Source organism: Palaemon carinicauda, unplaced genomic scaffold (genome assembly GCF_036898095.1).
Source record: "Palaemon carinicauda isolate YSFRI2023 unplaced genomic scaffold, ASM3689809v2 scaffold29, whole genome shotgun sequence".
NCBI lineage: Eukaryota > Metazoa > Arthropoda > Malacostraca > Decapoda > Palaemonidae > Palaemon > Palaemon carinicauda.
Genome location: NW_027170558.1, coordinates 265,232 through 290,000, shown reverse-complemented (window position 1 = coordinate 290,000; position 24,769 = coordinate 265,232). Strand labels below are relative to the sequence as shown.

General features: G+C 44.0%; 1 protein-coding gene and 1 pseudogene across 1 annotated transcript; one reads left to right on the top strand and one right to left on the bottom strand.

The window, feature by feature from the left end:
• The window catches only part of LOC137636404 (zinc finger protein 83 pseudogene), a 187,453-nt pseudogene that overhangs the window by 27,004 nt on the left and 135,680 nt on the right, over positions 1-24,769 (bottom strand).
• Positions 22,062-22,619, top strand: LOC137636405 (uncharacterized). Its single transcript, XM_068368826.1, has one exon. It carries the CDS (start codon positions 22,062-22,064, stop codon positions 22,617-22,619), a length of 558 nt encoding a protein of 185 aa, XP_068224927.1.

Here is a 24,769-nt window from a genome sequence, read left to right as displayed (position 1 = left end):
TTGTCGGGAAGACCATGCGTCTGTCGATTTCGTGAAAGCGTGTACGAGGGGTTGATGGTCCGTCGCGATTGTGAAGGGAGTGCCCTCCAAGATGTGCCTGAAGTGGCGGACGGCGAGGTAGATGACGAGGAGTTCCCTATCGAAGGTGCTGTATCTTGTTTCGGCGGGTTTCAATTTCTTGCTGAAGAATGCCAGCGGTCGAGGAGAACCATCGACGAGTTGCTCCAGCACAGCCCCACAGGCGACGTTGCTGGCGTCGGTCATTAGTCGCAGGGGCGCGTTGTCGTCGAAATGAGCCAGGGTGGTGGCATTCGCGAGGGCATCCTTCGTCCGGGCGAATGCCTGTTGCTGGGGCAAACCCAACTCGAGTTTTTTTGCTTTTCCTTTCAGGACGTTGTCGAGGGGTGACAGGGTTTGTGCGATCTTGGGGATGAAGCGCCTGTAGTAATTGACCATCCCCAGGAACTCCTGAAGTTGGCGTATGGTCGTAGGTATCGGGAACTTTCTGATAGCGTCGACCTTGGTTGTCATGGGTTTTACCCCGCATGAGGATACGCGGGGACCAAGGAAATCCACTCCTTCCGCACCGAACGTGCATTTGTCGAAACGTACAACCAGGCCGTTCTCCTGTAAGCGTTTGAGGACGGTGCGGACGTGCCTCCGGTGTTCCTCCTTGGTTTTCGAGAATATCAGGATGTCGTCGACGTAGCAGACGCAGAAAGGTAGGTCACCCAGAATGCTATCCATTAGTCGTTGGAAGGTCGCCCCGGCGTTGCGTAGACCGAAGGTTGAGTATGCGAAGGTGTAGGATCCAAACGGCTTTACAATGGCAGTTTTCGGGATGTCTTCCGGAAATACGGGGACCTGGAAATAAGACTTGAGGAGGTTCATCTTGGTAAAATACTTCGCGCCGTGCAACGCGTTCGTTAGGTCCTGCATGTTGGGCAGCGGGTAGTAATCGGGCGTTGTGATGAGGTTGAGGCGCCTGTAGTCGCCGCAAGGTCTCCAGGACCTGTCTGGCTTTTTTACCATGTGTAGGGGTGATGCCCAGGGGCTCGATGCTTTCTTACAGATACCCATGCGTTCCATGTCCTCGAAGGCGCGTTTGGCATCCTTCAGTTTCTGGGGCGGGAGGCGGCGGAATTTGGCATGAGTGGGAGGTCCTGTCGTTGTGATGTGGTAGTAGATCCCATGCTTGGACGGGGAACCTGGCGAGTGTCAGAGCTCGGGCTTGAAAACCTCGGGAAATTCTTGTAGGAGGTTGGCGTAGGGGTGCGTCGTTACGGCGGATACGGACATTGTTGCAGGGCCGTGTTCTAGGCCGCGGGACTGGCAGGTTCCCGTGTCGATGAGACGTTTGTTAGCGACATCGACGAGGAGTCCGTGGTGGGCGAGGAAATCCGCACCGAGGAGGGGGTGATTGACGTCAGCGATAGCGAAGGGCCAAGAATACGAACGGCCCATGATAGATATCTTGAGGGTCTTGATCCCATAGCACCGTATGGGAGATCCGTTGGAGGCGATGAGTGAGGGAGCGTTTTTGTCAGGACCACGGTCTAGGTCGGACTTGGAAGGTGGGAACGTTGACTGCATTGCGCCGGTGTCTACCATGAGTCTACGGTTGGAAGTGGTATCGAGGATATAGAAACCATTCTTGTTTTGGTTAACTGCGGCTGCGATGGTGGCAGGTGGATGCTTCTGGCGTCATCTTCTAGGGAAACTGCATGGTGCTCTACATTTCTTGGCGTCGCTGCCGAACTGTTGGTGGTAGAAGCACCATGCTGGGTTAGTCCTAGGGTTCGGTCGTGTTGGTTGCGGTGGTTTCTTTCTTGATAGAACGTTGATCTCGTTGTGGCGGAATGTAAACAAACCACAAACCCCCACACTCTTGATCACTCCTACTTTCTCAATATCCCACAATACAAACTTTCCCCTGACTCTACTTCAAACTGGACTCTTGGACAGAAGGAAAATGAAAACAAAACATAGCCTTAAAATTATATTCACCGCAACCAAAAGCAAAAAAATTCTGCATTCAAAATAAGCTTAACATATAAACCACCAACAACCAAAATAATTACACGTAAAACAAATCATTAAATTCATAAATATACCAAAAAAACCGTATCACCATTCAAATAAAAAAACCCTAACAAACTTAATACTAAACCGCACACCAGCTCAAAATATGTGTTTATATATATTACGACACCAACACTGTCGCCACACACAAGCCGAACTGTCCTTTCACGGCAAACTACCACTACAGTTTATGGTAACCGAAGAGTTCTTAATTTGCCATAACGGCCTCAACTCCTTGAGTCACAGGTGTCAGTATCATCATCATCATCATCATCGTCATCATACACAATCTTTATAAACAGTAATCCAAACGGAAAATCCTTCAAACGGGCTGGGTCATTATGGCATCAAAATCAAGGAAATCGTTCAGTGCAATCAAATCGTAATCCTAATCGTAGTCCAGGTCATCAACGGTTGCGTAATCCAAGAGCAGTCTTAAAACAATCTAATACAGGCCAGGTCGTCAACTAAAGATCGGCATTCAAAAATAACTCTCCAAAGGAGGAATCACGGCCTGCCAGAATAAAAAAAGAAAAACACTTATGAACACTCCTAACTAACTTAACTATCGCACTATAATCGAAGATAAACAATAAACTTTCTATCATTCACGAACGCGCCTAACAAAAATGAATAAAAACAGTACTTACTCCGAATATAAAAAAAAACACTAAACAGCCGGCTTTCGAAGAACAAAAAAAAATAACAACCGACTCCTTCCACAGTCCGAGATCCAATGCTTTCGCCCAAGACATTCATCACCGCCTATCCTAGCTAAAAAATGTAAACAAACAACCTCAAATATACCAACAATCTTTCCAACTTCAAACAATCATTCGCTAATTATCCTTGTTCTTCGGCACGCACCGCGGACACACAAAACACGCACACACAAACGCACATACACACATACTCTCTCGCGCACGCGCGATCTAACAAAACTAAAGCAAATGAAACTCTCTCTCTCTCTCTCTCCCTCTGACAAAACTAAAGCAAATAAACACTCTTTCTTTCTTTCTCTCTCTCTCTCTCTCTCTCTCTCTCTCTCTCTCTCTCTCTCACACAAAACTAAGCAAATAAACACTTTCTCTCTCTCTCTCTCTCCCTCTGACAAAACTAAAGCAAATAAACACTCTTTCTCTCTCTCTCTCTCTCTCTCTCTCTCTCTCTCTCTCTCTCTCTCACACACACAAAGCTAAGCAAATAAACACTTTCTCTCTCTTGTGGTTTGACAAAACTTGAGTAAATAAACACTCTCACTCACTCACTCTCTCTCTCTCTCTCTCTCTCTCTCTCTCTCTCTCTCTCTCTCTCTCTCTCTCTCATTAATGACAAAGCTAAAGCAAATAAAATGTCTCGATTTAACAATACTAAAACAACACTCTCTCTCTCTCTCTCTCTCTCTCTCTCTCTCTCTCTCTCTCTCTCTCTCTCTCTCTCGATTTGGCAAAACAAAAAAAATAAATTGAAATAAAATTAATCCTCCACATTCCTCCCCCCTTACTTTGCCAAATCCTCACACAACACTTACCTACTTTCTCATTACCCAGTCGCAATCAGGAACAGGACCTCGGCTTCGAGTAACTGGGCCTTCATATACCTGCACTCTCTCATCCACTTCTTCCATGTCGTTTTCATTCAACGTACTATTACGATTCCCGTCTATGTTCTGCTCGTCTAAGATATCATGCACTATTTCATCTACCTCAGTTTCATCTGGCCCGAAAATCCCACTAATTTCTGTCAACAATTCATCCATTACATCTAAACCATTTTCTACTTTAACAAAAGAATCATTCATACTGCTTATCATTCTCCTATCTTTCATTCTCGTGTTCGTCATACGTTCTCTTGCCTCATCTAACGAAAAACCACACACACTATAAGTATCATTCATACTCATCCAAGTTTCATCTGTATTAATACATTTATCTTCCATACTCACCTGTACATTTACACCCTTGTCCTGCTTATTCTGATTCCCGCCAACAACTATAAAATTTTCCTGTCTTTTATCCCCAGTAAAATTCTCAGACTTCTTTTTCTTTCCATACTCTACTAACACCAATTGCTTATCTTCTAAACCTAATGCCTCACACATACTCGGTTCATACTTGTTCGTTTTCAGCCATTTATTCATACCATTCTCCTGAATATATCTTGGTACCTCCTTCCATTTTCGCAACTGATTGTGGTGTGCCCTAACCTTTTCCACACTACCATCCACACTTACTTTACCTAAAACATAACTCAACCCACTAGAACCAACATCTAACACCTCATATGGACCTTCAAACTTATCACGTACCTTATCGACATTCATTCTTCCTTTTTCAATTACTTCTTTTAACACTTTCTCTCCCACTTTGTAGCTTTCAAACCTCTCATTTGCTTTCTTCCAAACATCTCTATCATTCTCGGACACACTCAATCTCGGTCTTACTATCTTTTCAAAATTCAACACAAACTTACACGGAGACATACCAGTACTCTTGGGCACCGTCGCATTATACGCCCACAACGCACGCCCAACATATAAATCCCAATCATTATCACATGTACTCATCATCCGCAAAATTTCTGTTAAGGTTCTTACAGTCCTTTCAGCCAAACCATTCGCACTTGGCATATACGGAGTCGAATACACATGTTCAATGCCCCATTCTCTTAACATCTGCTCAAACTCCCATCCCACAAACTCCGGACCATTGTCACTTAACATTTTCGCAGGCTTGCACACACTCATCGGCAACATCACTTGACTTACCATTCTCGCTACAGTCTCACTTCTTTTATTCTTGATGGGCACTGCATACGCAAACTTGCTCATATGATCGACCATGACAATCATTCCCACATGTCTCCTCGCAGTCACAGGCAACGAAACACAATCAATCACAAACATCTCAAATGGCTCTTTCATACGTAACCTCAAAATAGGCGGACTTGCATGCATGCTCTGATACTTTCCCTTCTGACAATCCTCACAAGTAGTCGCTACATCCCTACAAATTTGACTCAACCCAGGCGTAAACAACCTCTCTCGCATGCATTCCCACAATTTATTCTTCCCCATATGCCCATACCTGTCATGCACTACCATACACATACTTACAGCTGCATGCATTGGAAATACAGGAACATATATATCTTCATCCATTCCCCTATGCAAAAAATACACAATATTCTTACAAACAATAAATCTTTTAACAACTTTCTTATATGCTTCCAAATCACACGGCCATTCTTCCACCCTAATACCATTTAAAATACATTCACGTAACCTATTTATTTCGAAACATTCACCTTGCATTTCTTCCACCTCTTCTTTGCTTAACAAATCATCTTCACTCTTTGCAATATCAATCATGCCAACAAAATTCGCCATGAATACACTATTATCCTCAATTACTATTACCTTACAGCCATTCTTTGAAAGCAAACCCTTACCAACATCAACTGACACATGGTGCAACCTCAAAAAATCTATTCCCATCAAAAAACAACTAGGCATTTCATTCTCTCCCATTACAATAAAATTATGTTCCACTTCCATACTCCCTAGTTTCACCTTCAACCTCACTTCTTCCCAAACAAGTAAACTTCCCTGACCTATTCCATGAATTCTCACACTCGTACACTGTCTTTTCACTTCCCAATTGTACCTCTCAATTTCCCTGATAACCGACTCATTTACTAATGACACTTGAGCACCCGTATCAATTAAACTACAATATTCATTCTCATTTATATTCACATATGTCATCATCCTTCCTTTTACACCATGCATGCATACATTTACTCTCCTTTCAATTCTGTCGCTCACTTCACTAATATGTTCATCATCATATTCACTGTCCTCTATACCGTCATATCTTAGATTAAGGTCACTTGCACCATTATCCTTCTCACTCAACAATTTGCAACATTCCTCATTACATTGCACCCTCAAGATATATTCCCTATCATTCTCCTTACATGCCCTATATTCCATCGGTCGATTCCATCCAAAATACAAATACACAGTTACACCATACAACATACTTACCACCATTAATATCTTTGATAATACTTCCCCTTCTAGTACACTACTCTCCTCCTCATATACCATTTCTTTTGACACTTCATTCATTACCCTTCTTTTAAGCTCAGTTACACTACCTGGTATTTCCGTATTTAACCCCTCTTGTACCAACTTACTTAAACCCATTAGGATACACTTATATACCATATCTTGCCCTTCACAACTCTGCTCCAAAACTAAACCTTCAGGCAACCTTTCAGAATTCTGATTACTCTCTTTATCTTCCATCCTCCCATGCATCCTCGACATCGCATCCGCTATCACATTCTTATTTCCCGGTACATATTCTAACCTAAAATCAAATTCATTCAAATCCTCTATGGTCCTAGCAACCCTTGCATTCACACACTCTTTCCTTATCATATACACTAGGGGCTGATGGTCAGTACGCACAATGAATTTTACACCATACAAAAATACTTTCAATGCTTTCACACAAAATCGTATTGCAGCCAATTCCCTGTCAATCGTCGAATACTTCCGCTCAGCTTTATTAAATGCTTTACTAACATACGCTATTACTCTCAATTGCTCTTCTCCAGTTACTCTCTGCATTTGAACCAAACAACCACCCATACTAACCCCACTCGCATCCGTATACAACTCTAGCATACTCGCATTTTCACTGTAGTCTGGAAATGCCAAAGTGACGTCTTTCGCGGCCTCTTCCTTCAACCTTTCAAACGCTTCTATCATCCGATCATCCCATTTTAATTTTGTACTATTCCTTTTACCCGTCCATTCATTCAAAGGCTTCCCTATACCTGAACAATCTCTAACAAACTTGCGCCCAAACTCAACCAAACCAAGAAAACCTCGCAACTCACGCACAGTCCGGGACGTGGAAATTCTCGCACCTTATTCACAAACTTGTCACTCTTCCTTATACCAGATTCACCCACTACATGCCCAAGAAATTCCACCTCCCTGGACAACCATGTACACTTCTCAAGCTTAATTTTCACACCAACTTCAATTAACCGCATCAACACTGCCTCAAGCAACCGCATATGTTCCTCAACAGTCTCGCTCGCAATCAGAATATCATCTATAAAAACAGTCACCTTCTGTCTATCAAACCCAGCCAAAACTACATTCATCGCTCTTTGGAAGGCAACAGGCGCATTAGCAAGACCAAAACTCAACCTTTTAAATTGAAAGTGACAATTCGTACTTGAAAATGCGGTAATGGGCCTGCTCCCCTCTGCTAGAGGCATCTGATAATAGCCCCGCACCAAATCTAATTTAGTAAAAACTTTCATTCCATGCATCTTATAAACACAATCAGACACCACATTCATTGGAAAACGTTCTTTAACAGTCACCTCATTCACCTTCCTATAATCAATACACATACGTAAACTTCCATCAGGCTTTCGTACAGGGACAATAGGGCTATTCCAGGCACTCTCACTCCTTTCTATTACACCCATACGCTCTAATTCCTGACACTGCTCCTCTATCTCCTTGGCAATAGGCGGAGAAAAATGCCTGGGACGCTGATATATGGGGGTATCATCACTGAGAACTATTTTAAATTCTGGCAGGTCTGACCCCCCACAATCATCGTCACCGAGACTCATAACTCTCCGCTTATCCCATAACATCTTAAGCAATCGTTCCCTTTCGACCTCACTTATACTCTCATCTAACTTAATTCTTCCATTCAACGTATCGTAATCCCAATCGTCATCGTTCTTTACCTTACCAGCCATTACCTGTCTCGCCTTAACATATCTTCCATCCTCTACATTAATCAGTGTATACATACATCCCATGCAATCGCCCTCACGTATTCCACGTACTCTCTTCCTCCTAACACTCGGCAACAACCTTACATACACCTGGGGTTCCTGCATATTCATAACACCATCATATATATACGCACTCGTTTTCACCAAATTACCTGCTTCCATACCTTCCACTACATATTCATCCTTGTCACTATTTGAAATTCCCAGACTGCTCGGCCATGCAACTTTTACACTAATCACTTCACCTTTCTTACCCTATAACTTTACACTTTCCTTTGCTACCAACGGCACTCCCTTCCACACCTTCGTACTTACTCTGCCGTCTTATTCAAATAAAATTCCCCACAAATATTGCCTTTAACCTTTATTTCTATCATATTCACACTTGGATGTACAATCATACCACATTTTTTCAGAAATTTATACCCAAGCAGTACGTCATATTTCTCATTCGCTCCCTCAACCACGTAAAAATCATTATCCTCCATCATCAGCCCCCCAATCATAACATTTTCCCGCAACTTTCCTTGCACAGGCATACGCAAATTACCAATACCTTTTACTTCCCCCTTACATCCCTTAAATTCACAAACCTCTTTTACCTTATCATATGCATTCCTAAACATTAAATTGACACCACAACCAGTATCAATCAAACCAACCAACTCTACACCATTAAAAATCATTTTCACACTCATGCAATCATGTGCTCTTTCTCCCATCACATCTTCGTGCAATAAACCCTCACGAACATGCATCACATTCACTCCCCACACACACGAGGACTCACCCAGCTGAACCCTCTGATTAATTAGTTTCCCAAACATCCTGGCTGACTTGATCCCTTCTTTCTACAAACCCTAGCTACATGCCCATCTGCACCACATTCAGTACACTTACCCCGCGGCTCCTTGCACATTCTAGCATAATGACCATCCTTACCACAATTACCACAAATTACATTCATACGATTACTACGGCATCCACTCGCTATGTGTCCAGTCATACCACATCGATAACACTTAACCACTTTCTCTTTCTTACAGTCGCTAATACGATGCCCTGTCTCTCCACACCCGAAACATGCTCCTAATGCCCATCTACACTCGTTCTTTTTATGTCCTACCTTCCCACACCTATAACACCTCTCTTCACGGATACCACTACCTAACCTAACTTGCTGCGTACTAGCACTTCTATCTCTCCAAACTTGATTTCCCTGTCTAAACCCGTCATTTCTCGGCATGGGTATTCCTACATTACTCACCCTAACACTTCTATCTACTACACTATCAGCTGCCCTCATTGGCCCTCTCATAACAGCATCTCTAAAACTACCAAATTCTGGCACACATTCCTCCATTCCAGTTCTTACACTCACAGATTTACTTTCTTTCATACACCTATCCAACTCGTAATCCTCAACTATCTCTAAAATATCATCCCAAGTCAATCTCTCTCTAGTCCACCTCATTTTCTCCTTCCGTTTCAAATTAATAAACTCACACACACTCTCTGGTACTGTACCCAAAAACTTCTTCATTAGTTCCTTATTTTCATTTATTCCTTCGTCCCCATACTTCTTTCTAGCCAATGTTTCTAACCGACATACATACATCGAGATTGCTTCACCCACCTTCATTCTTGCTTCATCAAAATCATTTTTTCGCTTATACCTAACACTACCTTTCATACGTTTTACCTGTTCAATTATCCTCTTCTTTACACTTTCATACTCAACCTCTCCTACACTCATTATCACCCCATACATCGTCAACAAATATCCTGACAAAAATTCTCCCAACTCCCTAGCCCAAACTCTCTTACTATCCCCATACTTAGCCTGACAAAACTTTTCATATTCCCTAAAGAAGTCATATACATCCCTACTGCTATGTTCATTAAAACTTTCACACCTAGGTACCTCTCTCATAAACACCGTCTTACAAACTTCCTCTACTTCATTCTCACTACTATCTTCACTGTCTACTCCCTTCTTGTTGCCTTCTTCTTCATTTGAATACAATGAATCTAATTCTACACTCAAAGTCCTATCTTTAACTATTCCCTTCTTACCCTTTTTCTTACTTACTACCTTCACCCATTCATGATCATCCTCACTCACACCCTGACCTTTCTTCTTTTCTTTCTTCACACTATCTTTACCTTTCTTCTCAGTCTTCCTATCACCCTTCGTTCCAATCTTACTATGTCTAGGCCCTTTACTTTCAATATCACTATCACTACCTTCCCCATTATCACTTACCCTATCCTCTTCCACCATCAACCCGTTACCAGAAGCAGAAGCCACTCCTCCGACTGCACCTTCACCTATGACAGTTTTCATCATCCCCATGACTTGCCCCATCATAGCTTCCATTCGTTTCTCATTTTCTCGCATCCTCATCTCAACACCCTCTTCCACTCTCTCTACAGTTCCCTGAAGTTCCCTAAGTTTCCTTTGCATCTCCTCATTCTCACTACTTAACCTCGCATTCTCCAACAACAACCTCTCCTCTCGCTCATTAGACAACCGCAATTCCTCCTTTAAAATATACAACTGTTCTTCCAATTCTTCCATTTCGATACCATTAATATTTCAAGTAATTCCAAAACCTATTTACCCTTGTCCAACAGTCCAGTTTCAATCCCACCTTCAACAGTCCTTTACTTGCAGTCCCTGTTCGGGCGCCAAATTTATGTGGCGGAATGTAAACAAACCACAAACCCCCACACTCTTGATCACTCCTACTTTCTCAATATCCCACAATACAAACTTTCCCCTGACTCTACTTCAAACTGGACTCTTGGACAGAAGGAAAATGAAAACAAAACATAGCCTTAAAATTATATTCACCGCAACCAAAAGCAAAAAAATTCTGCATTCAAAATAAGCTTAACATATAAACCACCAACAACCAAAATAATTACACGTAAAACAAATCATTAAATTCATAAATATACCAAAAAAACCGTATCACCATTCAAATAAAAAAACCCTAACAAACTTAATACTAAACCGCACACCAGCTCAAAATATGTGTTTATATATATTACGACACCAACACTGTCGCCACACACAAGCCGAACTGTCCTTTCACGGCAAACTACCACTACAGTTTATGGTAACCGAAGAGTTCTTAATTTGCCATAACGGCCTCAACTCCTTGAGTCACAGGTGTCAGTATCATCATCATCATCATCATCGTCATCATACACAATCTTTATAAACAGTAATTCAAACGGAAAATCCTTCAAACGGGCTGGGTCATTATGGCATCAAAATCAAGGAAATCGTTCAGTGCAATCAAATCGTAATCCTAATCGTAGTCCAGGTCATCAACGGTTGCGTAATCCAAGAGCAGTCTTAAAACAATCTAATACAGGCCAGGTCGTCAACTAAAGATCGGCATTCAAAAATAACTCTCCAAAGGAGGAATCACGGCCTGCCAGAATAAAAAAAGAAAAACACTTATGAACACTCCTAACTAACTTAACTATCGCACTATAATCAAAGATAAACAATAAACTTTCTATCATTCACGAACGCGCCTAACAAAAATGAATAAAAACAGTATTTACTCCGAATATAAAAAAAAACACTAAACAGCCGGCTTTCGAAGAACAAAAAAAAATAACAACCGACTCCTTCCACAGTCCGAGATCCAATGCTTTCGCCCAAGACATTCATCACCGCCTATCCTAGCTAAAAAATGTAAACAAACAACCTCAAATATACCAACAATCTTTCCAACTTCAAACAATCATTCGGTAATTATCCTTGTTCTTCGGCGCGCACCGCGGACACACAAAACACGCACACACAAACGCACATACACACATACTCTCTCGCGCACGCGCGATCTAACAAAACTAAAGCAAATGAAACTCACTCTCTCTCTCTCTCCCTCTGACAAAACTAAAGCAAATAAACTCTTTCTTTCTCTCTCTCTCTCTCTCTCTCTCACACAAAACTAAGCAAATAAACACTTTCTCTCTCTCTCTCTCTCCCTCTGACAAAACTAAAGCAAATAAACACTCTTTCTCTCTCTCTCTCTCTCTCTCTCTCTCTCTCTCTCTCTCTCTCTCACACAAAACTAAGCAAATAAACACTTTCTCTCTCTTGCGGTTTGACAAAACTTGAGTAAATAAACACTCTCTCTCTCTCTCTCTCTCTCTCTCTCTCTCTCTCTCTCTCTCTCTCTCTCATTAATGACAAAGCTAAAGCAAATAAAATGTCTCGATTTAACAATACTAAAACAACACTCTCTCTCTCTCTCTCTCTCTCTCTCTCTCTCTCTCTCTCTCTCTCTCTCTCGATTTGGCAAAACAAAAAAAATAAATTGAAATAAAATTAATCCTCCACATCGTCGTCCTCAGGGGCCGTTGCCGAGGAGTCTATGGAAGAGCATCTGCTGAAGGAGGAGAACGAAGGGGGTGTTGACGATGATGCTCCGAGGCGAGATGCTTTGGAGGCCTCGTGGAGCTTCTGAGCCTTCGACAGGAGTTCGTTCATCGGGAGCGTGTCGGCGTCTGTCAATTGGGCCCTTACGTCCTGTGGTAGGCGTCGAAGAAAGATCTCGCGAGATAAGCTAATCTCATGTCGTCGGCCGTTGCTGTCTGTTTCGGGGAGCATAAGCAGGCCGGATAACTCGTCCCACGACTCAACAGGAGAGGTGTCACCCATGGGCTTGCTGGCAAGGTCCAGGACTTTCTGTGCCCTTGCTGAGAGGGAGAGGGAGTAGATACTGATGAGTTTCGTTCTCAGGTCGTCGTAAGAAACTTGGCCGGCCTGGGCGTCGAGCCATGGGGAAATCTTGTCGAATACCTCTTCAGGTATGGAGGTGAGAACGATGTCAGCCTTGGCGCAGGAGTCGCTGAGTCTAGCGACGCGGAAGAGTATGTCGGCTCTCAGGAACCAGGAAGCGGTGTTGTGTTGAGAAAAGGGCGGCAGTTTGACTTTGGGCGTGGAGGCGAGGCCGTTGGGTGCGATAGGCATGTTGCTTCCTGCATCGTGGCCAGACGACGAGTCGGCGAAGAGGTGGGAAGTTGATATGTCGGTTAAGCTCATCCTACTGCCTTACATGCACCGAAGTGTGGGAGAACCAAAGGCAGGCTCACGCCTAAGGTAACGGAGTATAGAGAAGGTAGCACGGACGTAATAAGTCTTTTAATGGCAAAGCCAAAACCGCTGATGCTACTTTCAACTCCGGGGTCACCAGTTGTAAGGACAGTGAGACAAGCGTCACCAAGATCAACTGATTTTCTGGACGACGAAGGGAGCGGTGTCCTTACAATATATATATATATATATATATATATATATATATATATATATATATATATATATATATATGTGTGTAATAGACGGTAGGATAAGCGTCTCGATTCGTCTGAGTGGGTTCTTATTGGTTCAATGTTTAAACGCTGATGAATGTGCCATAAGTTTATTCCATGAAACTCCACCTGTAAAGAATATTTGGGAAATATTCCACAATATATCACCGTAGTACAGCGTAGGCTAACAAAGCCTGACAACCTGGGGGCACCAGGCAGAGCCGCCCTCGAGACGGTGTTGGCCCGAGCTACGTGTTAACGCTGGGAGGACCAAAGACCGAATCACAAGGTTTGTCTTTCCAAATTCTCGCCAATAACCATGCTTGGTTAATGTAAACAAAAACCTGTTAACGAGGTGTACTCCGCAGTTAATTAGTCTTAACTATAGTTACTTAGCATTTCCCACCAACTGAGATTTAATGAGGTTTACTGCCATTGACTTCTTAAAACACTTAACAAGCTAAATAAGACGAAGAAGATACATACATGAACACAAACACATTATATTTGTTCCTGTCACACACTCCCCCCTCCGAGAAAATGTCGTCCCGACATTTGTAAAGGAGTATGTACCTAAATACATGGACACATGGTTAAGTAATTGGTAACATATTAAAATTAGCTGTACAAATCAGAGTTCATAATAGTGTTTAATCAGCCTAGGGCTCCTCCAAAATAGCACAGACGAACTTGCTCAGCATGTTGACCCTGTTGGCAACTCTTGAAGGATACACAGAATGAGACATCTCATATGCCTCGGGATGCAACCACCGTGGAGCCCGGCGCTGTCGAGTTGACCGACGAGGGGGAGGAATAGGTTCTTCAGAACCTAGAGCAGCAGCTTCCTCAGGCTCCTCTTGGGAAGAAGCCTCTGAACTCTCTGGATCAGCAGCTGGCATAACTGGTTCTTCAAATACCTGAATTTCTTCCTCTCTCTCTTCCAGAGCAGACCGAATATCTGGCGTGACGTCAGGAACAGGAACTGGGGGTTCCACAACTGGCTCTGCTGGTTGAGGTGGACTACTTCGAGGCATTGGAATGGGACGCTTTCTTGGAGTAGGGACGGGCTTGGGTAGGAGGCGAGGGTGAAATTGTAGGCCAGACTCTGAATCATCAGAATCATCTGATGAGTCAGTGGTACTGACTACAGGAGTATCTACACTGGTCATAGATGAATGACCCGTTATTTTGCGCTCTACTGAGACGTCGTCATCTGTCCGGTACTCTATCGCGCTGCTCAAGGGAAGCAGCAAGTTCCGATGTAGAGTCTTCTTTGGTCCCTTCTTGTCTACAGGCTGGACAACATAGACGGGAACTTCGGAGTTGGGATGACTGATGACAACGTAGACATCTGGTTACCAACAATCCGCTTATTTGTGGGTCCCTGTGAAGGCCACATTCCTGATGAGGACTATCTCCTTCCCTGAGAATAGCAGAACGAGCATGCAGGTCATAATTTTTCTTCTGTTTGGCCTTCTTGTCAGTACTATATGCTGATGCTAACTCGTAAGCACTCTGGAGGGACTTCTCCAATTGACTGATGTAGTCTTTCTGGGACTGTGCTGCCCCTCGAGCATGCAGGACCTCATCCAGACCAAAGCGAAGATCTACGGCGAGGCGCGGTGACTGTCCGAACATTAAATAATGAGGCGAAAAGCCTGTTGTTTCATGCTTGGTAGAGTTGTATGCATGGACCAATGATGCAACCTGTGTCTTCCAATTCCTCTTTTGTTCAGGCTTCAGCGTACCCATCATATCGAGGAGTGTGCGATTGAAACGTTCGCACTGGCCGTTCCCTTGAGGATGATACGGTGTGGTACGACTTTTCCTGATACCAGCCAGATTGCAGAGTGACTGAATCACCCTGGACTCGAAGTTGCGACCCTGATCTGAGTGTAGCCTTTGGGGGAAACCATAATGACAGATGAAGTTTTCGAACAGAAGCTTGGCTGTGGTTGATGCTGTCTGATTCTTGCATGGATAAGCTTGGGCGTACTTTGTAAAGTGATCGGTGATGACAAGGATGTTTTCCACTCCACCTTTCGAAGACTCTAACTTGAGATAATCCATGCAGACTAACTCCAGAGGTTGTGATGAGCTGATATTTACCAAAGGAACACGTTGGTTGACGGCGGACTTCCGTCTGACGCAAGGCAGGCATCCCCTGATGTAATTAGCAACTGCTGTTGACATACCAGTCCAGAAGAAACGGTCTTGAAGAAGAGAGAGTGTCCGATCACGACCGAGATGACCGACTTCGTCATGACATCCTTCCAAGGCCCACTGGTAAAACTTACTGGGAAGTACGACCTGACGCTTCGGCAAACCATGGACGAGTGTGTTCCGAATCAAGATTCCATCTTCCAAGACAAGATGATCTCTCTCCCTCATCAGTTGCTTAACTGCCAAAATGTTTGAGGAACATTTCTCTGAAGACTTCTCTCCTAGCCGACTGATGACTTCCACGAGATGGGGATCTTCTCTCTGGGCCAACCTCCAGTCCTCCTTGGTCATACTATGGAGACCATCCGTGGGCAGGCTAGATACCTGGCACTGTTGAGAACAGCAGATTGACTCCACAACTGGAACATCCTCTTGGACAGAAGCAAACACGGCATCAACAACTGGACTGGACACCTTTTGACAAATGGAACTTGGCCACTGGATACGAGATAGGGCATCAGCATCCACGTTAGTTTTGCCGCTCCGATATACGATGGAGAAATTGTAATTGGCCAACTGAGCAACCCAGCGATGTCCGGTGGCATCCAGCTTGGCAGAACTGAGGACATACGTGAGAGGGTTGTTGTCTGTATAGGCCGTGAATTGGGCTCCATACAAGTAGTCATGAAACTTTTCACAGACGGCCCATTTTAAGGCGAGAAACTCTAACTTGTGTGCAGGGCAGTTCTTCTCGGAGTTCTTCAATCCACGAGAGGCATAAGCAATGACGCGTTCCTGACCTTCCTGCTGTTGATAGAGGATTGCCCCTAAGCCCTCAGAACTGGCGTCGGTATGGAGAATAAATGGCTGCTTGTAGTCAGCAAACCCCAACAGTGGCGCGGAAGTAACACGGGCGATTAACTCGTCAAAAGCCTTCTGGTGCTCTTCCCTCCAATGGAATGAGGCAGGTGGTTTCCGAGTTTTCCCACCATGGACCTTTATAACTGGGCCTTCTGTCAGCCGATGCAGCGGACGAGCAATACGGGCGAAGTCTTGCACAAAACGACGGTAATAGCCGACAAATCCCAGGAAACTCTGGACATCCTTCACAGACTTCGGAATGGGTCAGGACTGAACACTGCTGATCTTCTCGGGATCTGTGTGGATACCCCCCTCGGACACTACGTGACCAAGGTACTTGATCTCCCGGGCAAAGAGATGACACTTCGAGGGTTTGAGCTTTAAACCAGCCTGTTGCAAGCGTTCAAACACAGCTTCCAACCTGACCAGGTGTTCCTCAAACGTAGACGAATAAACGATGATGTCGTCGAGATACAGTAGACAATATGTGAGGTACAAGTCACCCATACAATGCTCCATAAGTCGTTGAAAGGTAGCTGGTGCATTTGTGAGACCAAATGGCATCCTGTTACACTCCCAGAACCCCAGGTTACCAACGGTGAATGCAGTCTTGTGCTTGTCTTCCTCGGCCAACTCTACTTGCCAGTACCCACTTTTCAAGTCCAAAGTACTAAACCACTTGGCACCATGCAGGTTGTCGAGCGTGTCATCGATGCGTGGCAAGGCATAAGAATCCCTGATGGTTAAGGAGTTGAGCTTTCGCAAGTCCAGACAGAAACGAAGAGACTTGTCCTTTTTACGGATGAGCACTACATTGGATGAGTAGGGACTCTTAGACTCGCGAATAACACCAAGATCAAGCATCTCCTGGATATGCCTACGGACCTCATCAACCATGGCTGGGGGGATGCGCGGATGTCGCTCTTTAAAGGGTTGATCATCCTTCAAGTTGATTTGGTGTTGTACATGTTGTGTATGCCCAAGGTCCAGGTCGTGCAGCGAAAACACGGACTTCCAATTCTGGATCATCCTCCGAGCTTGGGCTACTTGGTCTGGAGACAAATGCTGCGATAGGTCAAACTTGGCCAAAAATGCGTCATCATCCATTTTTGCATCATGATCCACTGCTGTAGACGGCGCCGGTTGGGAACCAGGAGTAGGCGCAACGGATTGCTGCACCAGGTCTACATTATGTAACTCGCACAACACTGTCTTCGGGCAGATGGTCACCTCCTTGCTGGAAAAGTTAACGATTTCCACAGGAATCCGGCTAGTAGAAGTCCCAGGCTGAACCATGGTTATGGCTGGGGTCACCACCAAACCGCCGGGGAGAGACGATCGGGTTGGATCTTCTATTGCCACTAAGGTAGGTGCGGACAGTACACTGAACCGTCTAAAACTATGAACCAATCGGCGACCCCCAGCAGGGATGACGATGGGCTTAGTGGTCCTTACAGAGCCCAAACTCTGAACAGTCGATGTAATGATTTGTTGTTTCACCATGGCCTTGAATGCCATCTTCCAGGGAGCGGACAACCTGTCCAGATGAGTAGGTTCCCTGCAGTCTGCTTCACATCGGCTCAATATGTTTGTACCTACGAGAACAGGTACTTGACGATGATATTCAGTGTTGGGGACCACGAGCATTAAGGTATCGAGGCTAAGATCTAGGTCCGGAAATCGAAGGCTGACTTCAACATAACCGAGATACTTGAGGATGGTTCCATCAGCAATCTTCACCCGAAGCAATTCTTCCAGGGAATAGACCTCCAAACCAAGCTGTTGCTGAAACTGCTGAGATATGGTGCTCAGCATGGATCCGGAGTCGAGTAATGCAGTAACATCCTCTCCTTCTACGGAAACATCTACTTCACAAGATGGGCCAACCAACCGATCAATGACGGGGCGCTCCCTGTCGGCACCCAGCATATGCCCCATTATGCTGGATTTTACCCATTTAAAGGACACTCGGCCCTGATGTGTCCAGGCTGACGAAACTTGTAGCATATGCCCCGAAAGGGCGGATAGTTTGACTGTGATGCTGTAGGGGACTGGTCAACTGGGGTGGCTGCAGGAGCAGGTGCTTGCAGTTGAGATGTGCTGGAGCCCTGTCCTCTGCCTCGACATCCACGACCCCGACCACGTCCCCTCCCAGACTCCAGTAGCTTCTGCAGGGCCTCGACCTGTGTCTGCAAGACGTCCATCCTTTTCATAACGTCATCAAAGTCCTTCTTCTGTGATTGGAATATAGGTGGTGACACTTGCTGAGACTGGATGGACTTTGATGATGAAGATCCTTCTAGCTCTATGACCCGTGCCGAAACGAGCATGTTCTCAAAGGACACACCCATGTCCATCTGGTAACGAAGGGACATCTTCATCGATGGGGACTGCAAGCCGGACCAGAACTTCTTGCGGAGCATCTTGGAGGCATGCTCTTCAGACATCATGGATGGATCTCGAAGGACGATCTGGGACATCAAATCCTCGAGTCGGCAAGCCCACGATGCCACGGTCTCTTCTTTCTTCTGGGCCGCTAACCAGAACTGACCAAGAAGCTCGTCAATGGGGAGAACATTACCGAAGCGATGGTCCAAATGTTGCAGCAACCGTGCAACTGAACACTGACCTGAGACGTGCAGGAGGACCTCTGCGGCAGGACCTTTGAGTGACCGACGGATGGCTTGTAGGATCTCCGGCTCGGAGTACACATCCAGAGACACTAACGCTTCCACTTCTTGCTTCCATAGCGCATAGCTGACACCAGACTTGGAATGGTCACCAGTGAATTGGGACGATATCTTGCATTCTGCATGACTAGGCCGAGGATATGGCATTGGACTCTGCTGGGTTGCAGGTCCTGAGCATGGGCTAGCGTAAGTTTCAACAATGGGCCCAGGGGACGCAGCGCCATCGGACTTGTTCACTAACTGCGAAGCGATCTTCTTCCTCTCGGACAAAGGCAAGTCCTGGAGTAACGCCACGATCTTCTGGACTTGTGTTGAACCTGAGACCTCCTTCGACTCATTCTGCAGCTGCTCCTGCTGTATCATACCAGCGACTTGCATCTCTCGGTCGAACGGCAATGCCTGAACCGTGAGGGGACTGTCCATAAACTTCCAACTGGTAGCTCCGGTACAGCATGCAGTTGCTTCTTCCGCAGTGCGGAACACCAGAATGGCATGACATGTGTCCAGGAACACAAATTCAGGCTCGTCATGAGTTTGTTTCCGCAGGTAGGCACGGACTTCTTCAGCAGGACACTCGCCTGGTAAACCACGCACCAACACACTACGTTGGCGGACCATCCTGGACGAGAACTAGTAGACAAAGGCTTGAACCAATCTAGTGCGATGACAAAGCGTTAAAGAACACAAAGGCGAACGTGCAACCAACACGTTCCACCACTGGAGAACCAGCACACCAACACTACTACTTTTACAGCCGGGCGGACACAGAAAAAAATTGTGACGTCTAAGTCAACGTCTAAGCCCCCGGCCAAAATATCACAGGAATTCTACTGTATTCTAAATTACAATCAAAGCAACATATTACAAGTATCATAGGAACCACAAAAGTACAAATTAAGTTAACCAAAGGCACATTAATGGAACACAAGTAAATTACAACCGGTCATAAACAATTTTACAAAAAAAAAAAAAAAAAAAAAAAAAAAAAAAAAAAAAACAATATCCATGTCAATATGTACTAGCAAATACTTTGAGAACTTACTAAGTTAAAAGAAGTTTAGATGCACCACAATTTGGAAGACAAATTTACTGGAATGCGGTCAGTATAATTTGGACAAGCAACGTCTTTTACTGAAATTCCAAGTTAAATAAATTTAAAAAAAAAATTAAAAAACTGATAATTACTACCAAGTAAGCATTCCACAATTTAGAAAACCACACACTCAAATGCCAAAGTACCAAATAATATAATTATTTACCTGTTAATATTTTGGACTAATTTAATTTAATCAATTTCATTTATCAGAAAAAACAACCTCTACAGAAATCTTTACTCAGTAATTTAATTTGATACACTAATAACAGGCACTAATGTACTCAATACCACAGATTAATATTGTCATGTATCACAAGCCAACAGCCAAAAAAAAAAAAATTCCCTTATCAGTTCATTCACTACAAACGTGTGTGAAAGCGCCTGGCATATAACCACCACAATTAATAGAGTCCATTCAGAGTCAAGACATAACCATGCACGGCACAGGCTAAAGTCTCTCCGTGCTTTAAGGCACCATACACAAATGGCGAGTCGCTGTCCATACACGTTAATACACAGGCGAACTCACGCCAGTCCAAAGCACCTCACAACACCAATAGAATCGAACACAACAACACACAACAAAATATAAATGAACACAATAACACACATATGTGACAGCTGAAGATATCCATGGTAAAAGTGTCACCCATCATTACACTAGTCCTCGCTGGTATACAAAACAGTGTGTAACGCTAAAAACAACCGGACCCACCTTGTGCGACGTACCAAACCACCGCAGCTCCTGACGAGGCTTGATCACGGCCGATACTGTCCAGAAGTCTGGTCACGGCTGCCTCCTCCCACCCACGATAGGATCGGTCTCCCGACCGTACCTGTGATGTCTATAGTGCATAAACACTGGACCATCTGCGACGCGTACAGCGGTACTCACACACAGATGTCCATCCTATCGTAAAACTTCCTCCGGAGCGTAATCCAGGGAGATGCCTTATCTCTGGAGCTGGCGAAAACCAGGTGGAGCTTCTTCGTCGCACACTGAACCAATGACCCGGGGGGCGCCAATGTAATAGACGGTAGGATAAGCGTCTCGATTCGTCTGAGTGGGTTCTTATTGGTTCAATGTTTAAACGCTGATGAATGTGCCATAAGTTTATTCCATGAAACTCCACCTGTAAAGAATATTTGGGAAATATTCCACAATATATCACCGTAGTACGGCGTAGGCTAACAAAACCTGACAACCTGGGGGCACCAGGCAGAGCCGCTCTCGAGACGGTGTTGGCCCGAGCTACGTGTTAACGCTGGGAGGACCAAAGACCGAATCACAAGGTTTGTCTTTCCAAATTCTCGCCAATAACCATGCTTGGTTAATGTAAACAAAAACCTGTTAACGAGGTGTACTCCGCAGTTAATTAGTCTTAACTATAGTTACTTAGCATTTCCCACCAACTGAGATTTAATGAGGTTTACTGCCATTGACTTCTTAAAACACTTAACAAGCTAAATAAGACGAAGAAGATACATACATGAACACAAACACATTATATTTGTTCCTGTCACATATATATATATATATATATATATATATATATATATATATATATATATATATATATATATATATATATATAGATATATATGTATATATGTATATATATATATATATATATATATATATATATATATATATATATATATATATATATATATATATATATATATATATATATATATACATATATATATATATATATATATATATATATATATATATATATATATATATATATATATATATATGATATATATATATATATATATATATATATATATATATATATATATATATATATATACATACATACATGCATACATACAACCACCACCAATGCAGCTGTTTCTAGTCCACTGCAGGACAAAGGCTTCCGACATGTTCTTATTAATGTCTTGGGTTTGGCCATCTCATGACCACGTTGGATTAGTGATGGTGGGAGACTTTAGTTCGATCGCTCACCAGAAACCAATATCGTATGGGTAGCCCTGACTGGTACAGCTTTGAGGGCAACGGTAGAAAAAGTATTAGGTTTGGTGGAAAAGAAATAAAGAGAGTAAACAAGTTTAAGTACCTGGGATCCATAATCAGTGCTGATGGGAGTATGGAAGAAAAAGTAAAACCCCATATGCAGGCAAGCTGGAACAGCTGGAGAGCTGCCTCTGGAGTCCTTTGTAACAATAGAGTGCCACTAAGACATAAAGGAAAATTCCACAAAATGGTCGTAAGAACAACAATGCACTATGGTACAGAGACAGCAAGCCTAAGGAAAACTGATGAGAAAAAGATGGATGTAGGAGAAATAAGAATGCTTAGCTGGATGTCTGGATTGACAAGGAAGGATAGAATTAGGAATGACTACATCAGAGGATCAACAAAGGTTTTGGAAATATCAAAGAATGTGCAACAAGGAAGATTGAGATGGTATAGACATCTACTGAGGAGGGAGGAGGATCGTGTGGGAATGCATACCATCAAAATTGAAGTTCAAGGTAGAAGAAGAAGGTTAAGCGCAAAAGGAGATGGAAGGACTTGAAGGAAAAGGCTCTTTCAAAAAGGCAACCCCTTATTTAAATGGGAATAAGCCAAAGATTTATTGTTCGCACTGTACGGTACGGAAAAATAATTGAGGCACATTACGAAATTACGGTATGGTATATTAACCAGATACGAAGTACAAAAACATTCCGTACCTACCTGTACTACCAGCCTTGGCCACCAGAGGACCAATGGAAAACATTTCCATGTTCCTGTGGGTTACGTCTTGCAGGTACTGGGTGATGAAGGTCGTCTGACACTTTCACACAACCCCTTCCAATACCTGAGTCACAGAATGCCAGGGATGTTGCAATGCCCCTGGCATCATGAACTCTGGGTCATGGTGGTGGAGGAGAGTCAAGATTAATTGCCAGGTCAATGACCTTGCAAATCCATGATGAGATGGTGTTCTTCGTGACCCTCCTCTTGACTTTCCCCATGCTGAGGTAGAGTGCCAACACACGGGGAAAGCTACTGCTTTTCTTTTCAAGTAACGCCTCAGACTCCTTACTAGGCATTGTACCTGTTGGTCTGGGTCATCGGTTACAGAACAAAGACTCCCAATCCTGTTGGGCCCGAATCTAGGATCTGCTACTCTTGGAATTTGAGTTTTAGCAATAAACACAGGGACAAAGCTGAGAATTAACTCTCACCATCCCCTTGAAAGGGAGATGTCATAGGAAATATTATGCAGTTCACTAACTCTCCTGGCCTAAGACAGCACAAGTAGGAACACCGTCCTCAGAGTAAGGTGGCGATCTGTTGCCTGGCGTAATGGTTCGTAGGAAGCTCCCTTCAAGGACTGAAGGACTCGAACCACATTCTAAGGAGGAGGTCTAACTTCTGACTGGGGGCAGGTAATCTCATAACTTTATATGAGTAGAGAAAGTTCCAATGAGGAGGAAATGTTTACTCCCTTCAGTTTAAAGACGAGACTCAAGGCTGAGCGGTAGCCTTTCACTGCCGAAACCGAGAGGAACATTTCTTCCTGAAGGTATACAAAGAACTCCGCTATTGTTGGAATAGAGGAATCAAGGGGAATGATACCCCTTCCATGACACCAACCCCAGAAAACAGTCAACTTAGCCTAGCAGACTGTTGCTGAAGAGCGTCTGAGGTGTCCTGTCATCCTTTCCGCAACTCGTTGCAAAAATCCTCTCTGAGTGAAGAGATACTGGACAGTCTCCAGGCATGAAGCTGAAGCGAAGCTACAGCTTTGAGAAAGATATTCGCATGTGGTTGTTTGAGTAACTTATGTCGTGGAGGAAGTTCCCTCGGAAGCTCTGTCAAGAGCTGCAGAAGGTCCACGAAGCATACTGCATGATGCCATAGCAGAGCTATCAGTGTCATAAGTTCTTGCTTAATCTGACTTTGTTGAAGACTTTTCTCATCAGACAGAACAGGGGAAATGCATATACATAGATGTCGTCCCACCCTTGTTGGAATGCATCTTGCCAGAGAGTCTGGTGATCCGGGAATGGGAAGCAGTAGAGTGGGAGCCTGAAATTTAGGGCTGCCGCGAACAGATCCTCAGTTGGGGAACCACAGGACTGTTGGCTACTAAATGATTCAAGGATCACTCGGACCCACTAACTGAGTCGCTCTGCCCATATTGTCTACAAGCACATTCCTCTTGCCTGGAATGAAGCGAGCAGACAGGGACACCGAGTTGTCTTTCGCCCATCTGAGTAGCTCCACTGCTAAATGGAACACGGGCTGCGAAAAGGTACCACTTTGCTCATTTATGTGGACTACTACTGTGGTGTTGTCGCTCATCAAGACCACGGACTGCCCCGCCAGGAACTGGTGGAAATGTTGCTCTCATCTTTAAGAGATTTATATGCTGGTACCTTTCTGATTTGAATCAAAGGCCAGAGATGTTGTGGTGCAGCAAACAGGGTCCCCACCCTTCTTTTGATGCATCCGAAAAGAGCATCAGTTCCGGGGTAGAGACGAGAAGATCGACCCCTTTGCGGAGGTTCTCGTCTGCCACCCACCATCTGAGATCTGTCAATTCCTCTGACCCTAGTTGATCCAGGGTGTCAAGGGATTGACTGACTGGGTTTAAGTTTTCTGGCATCCTTACATCTAAGGTCATTGATGCCAATATAATTTATTATACATAAAGAATAAAAGAATATCCAATTA

Bases quoted from the DNA above. Each gene is read 5' to 3' on its own strand.
- LOC137636405 (XM_068368826.1), top strand. From the start codon at position 22,062: ATGGGTAGCCCTGACTGGTACAGCTTTGAGGGCAACGGTAGAAAAAGT.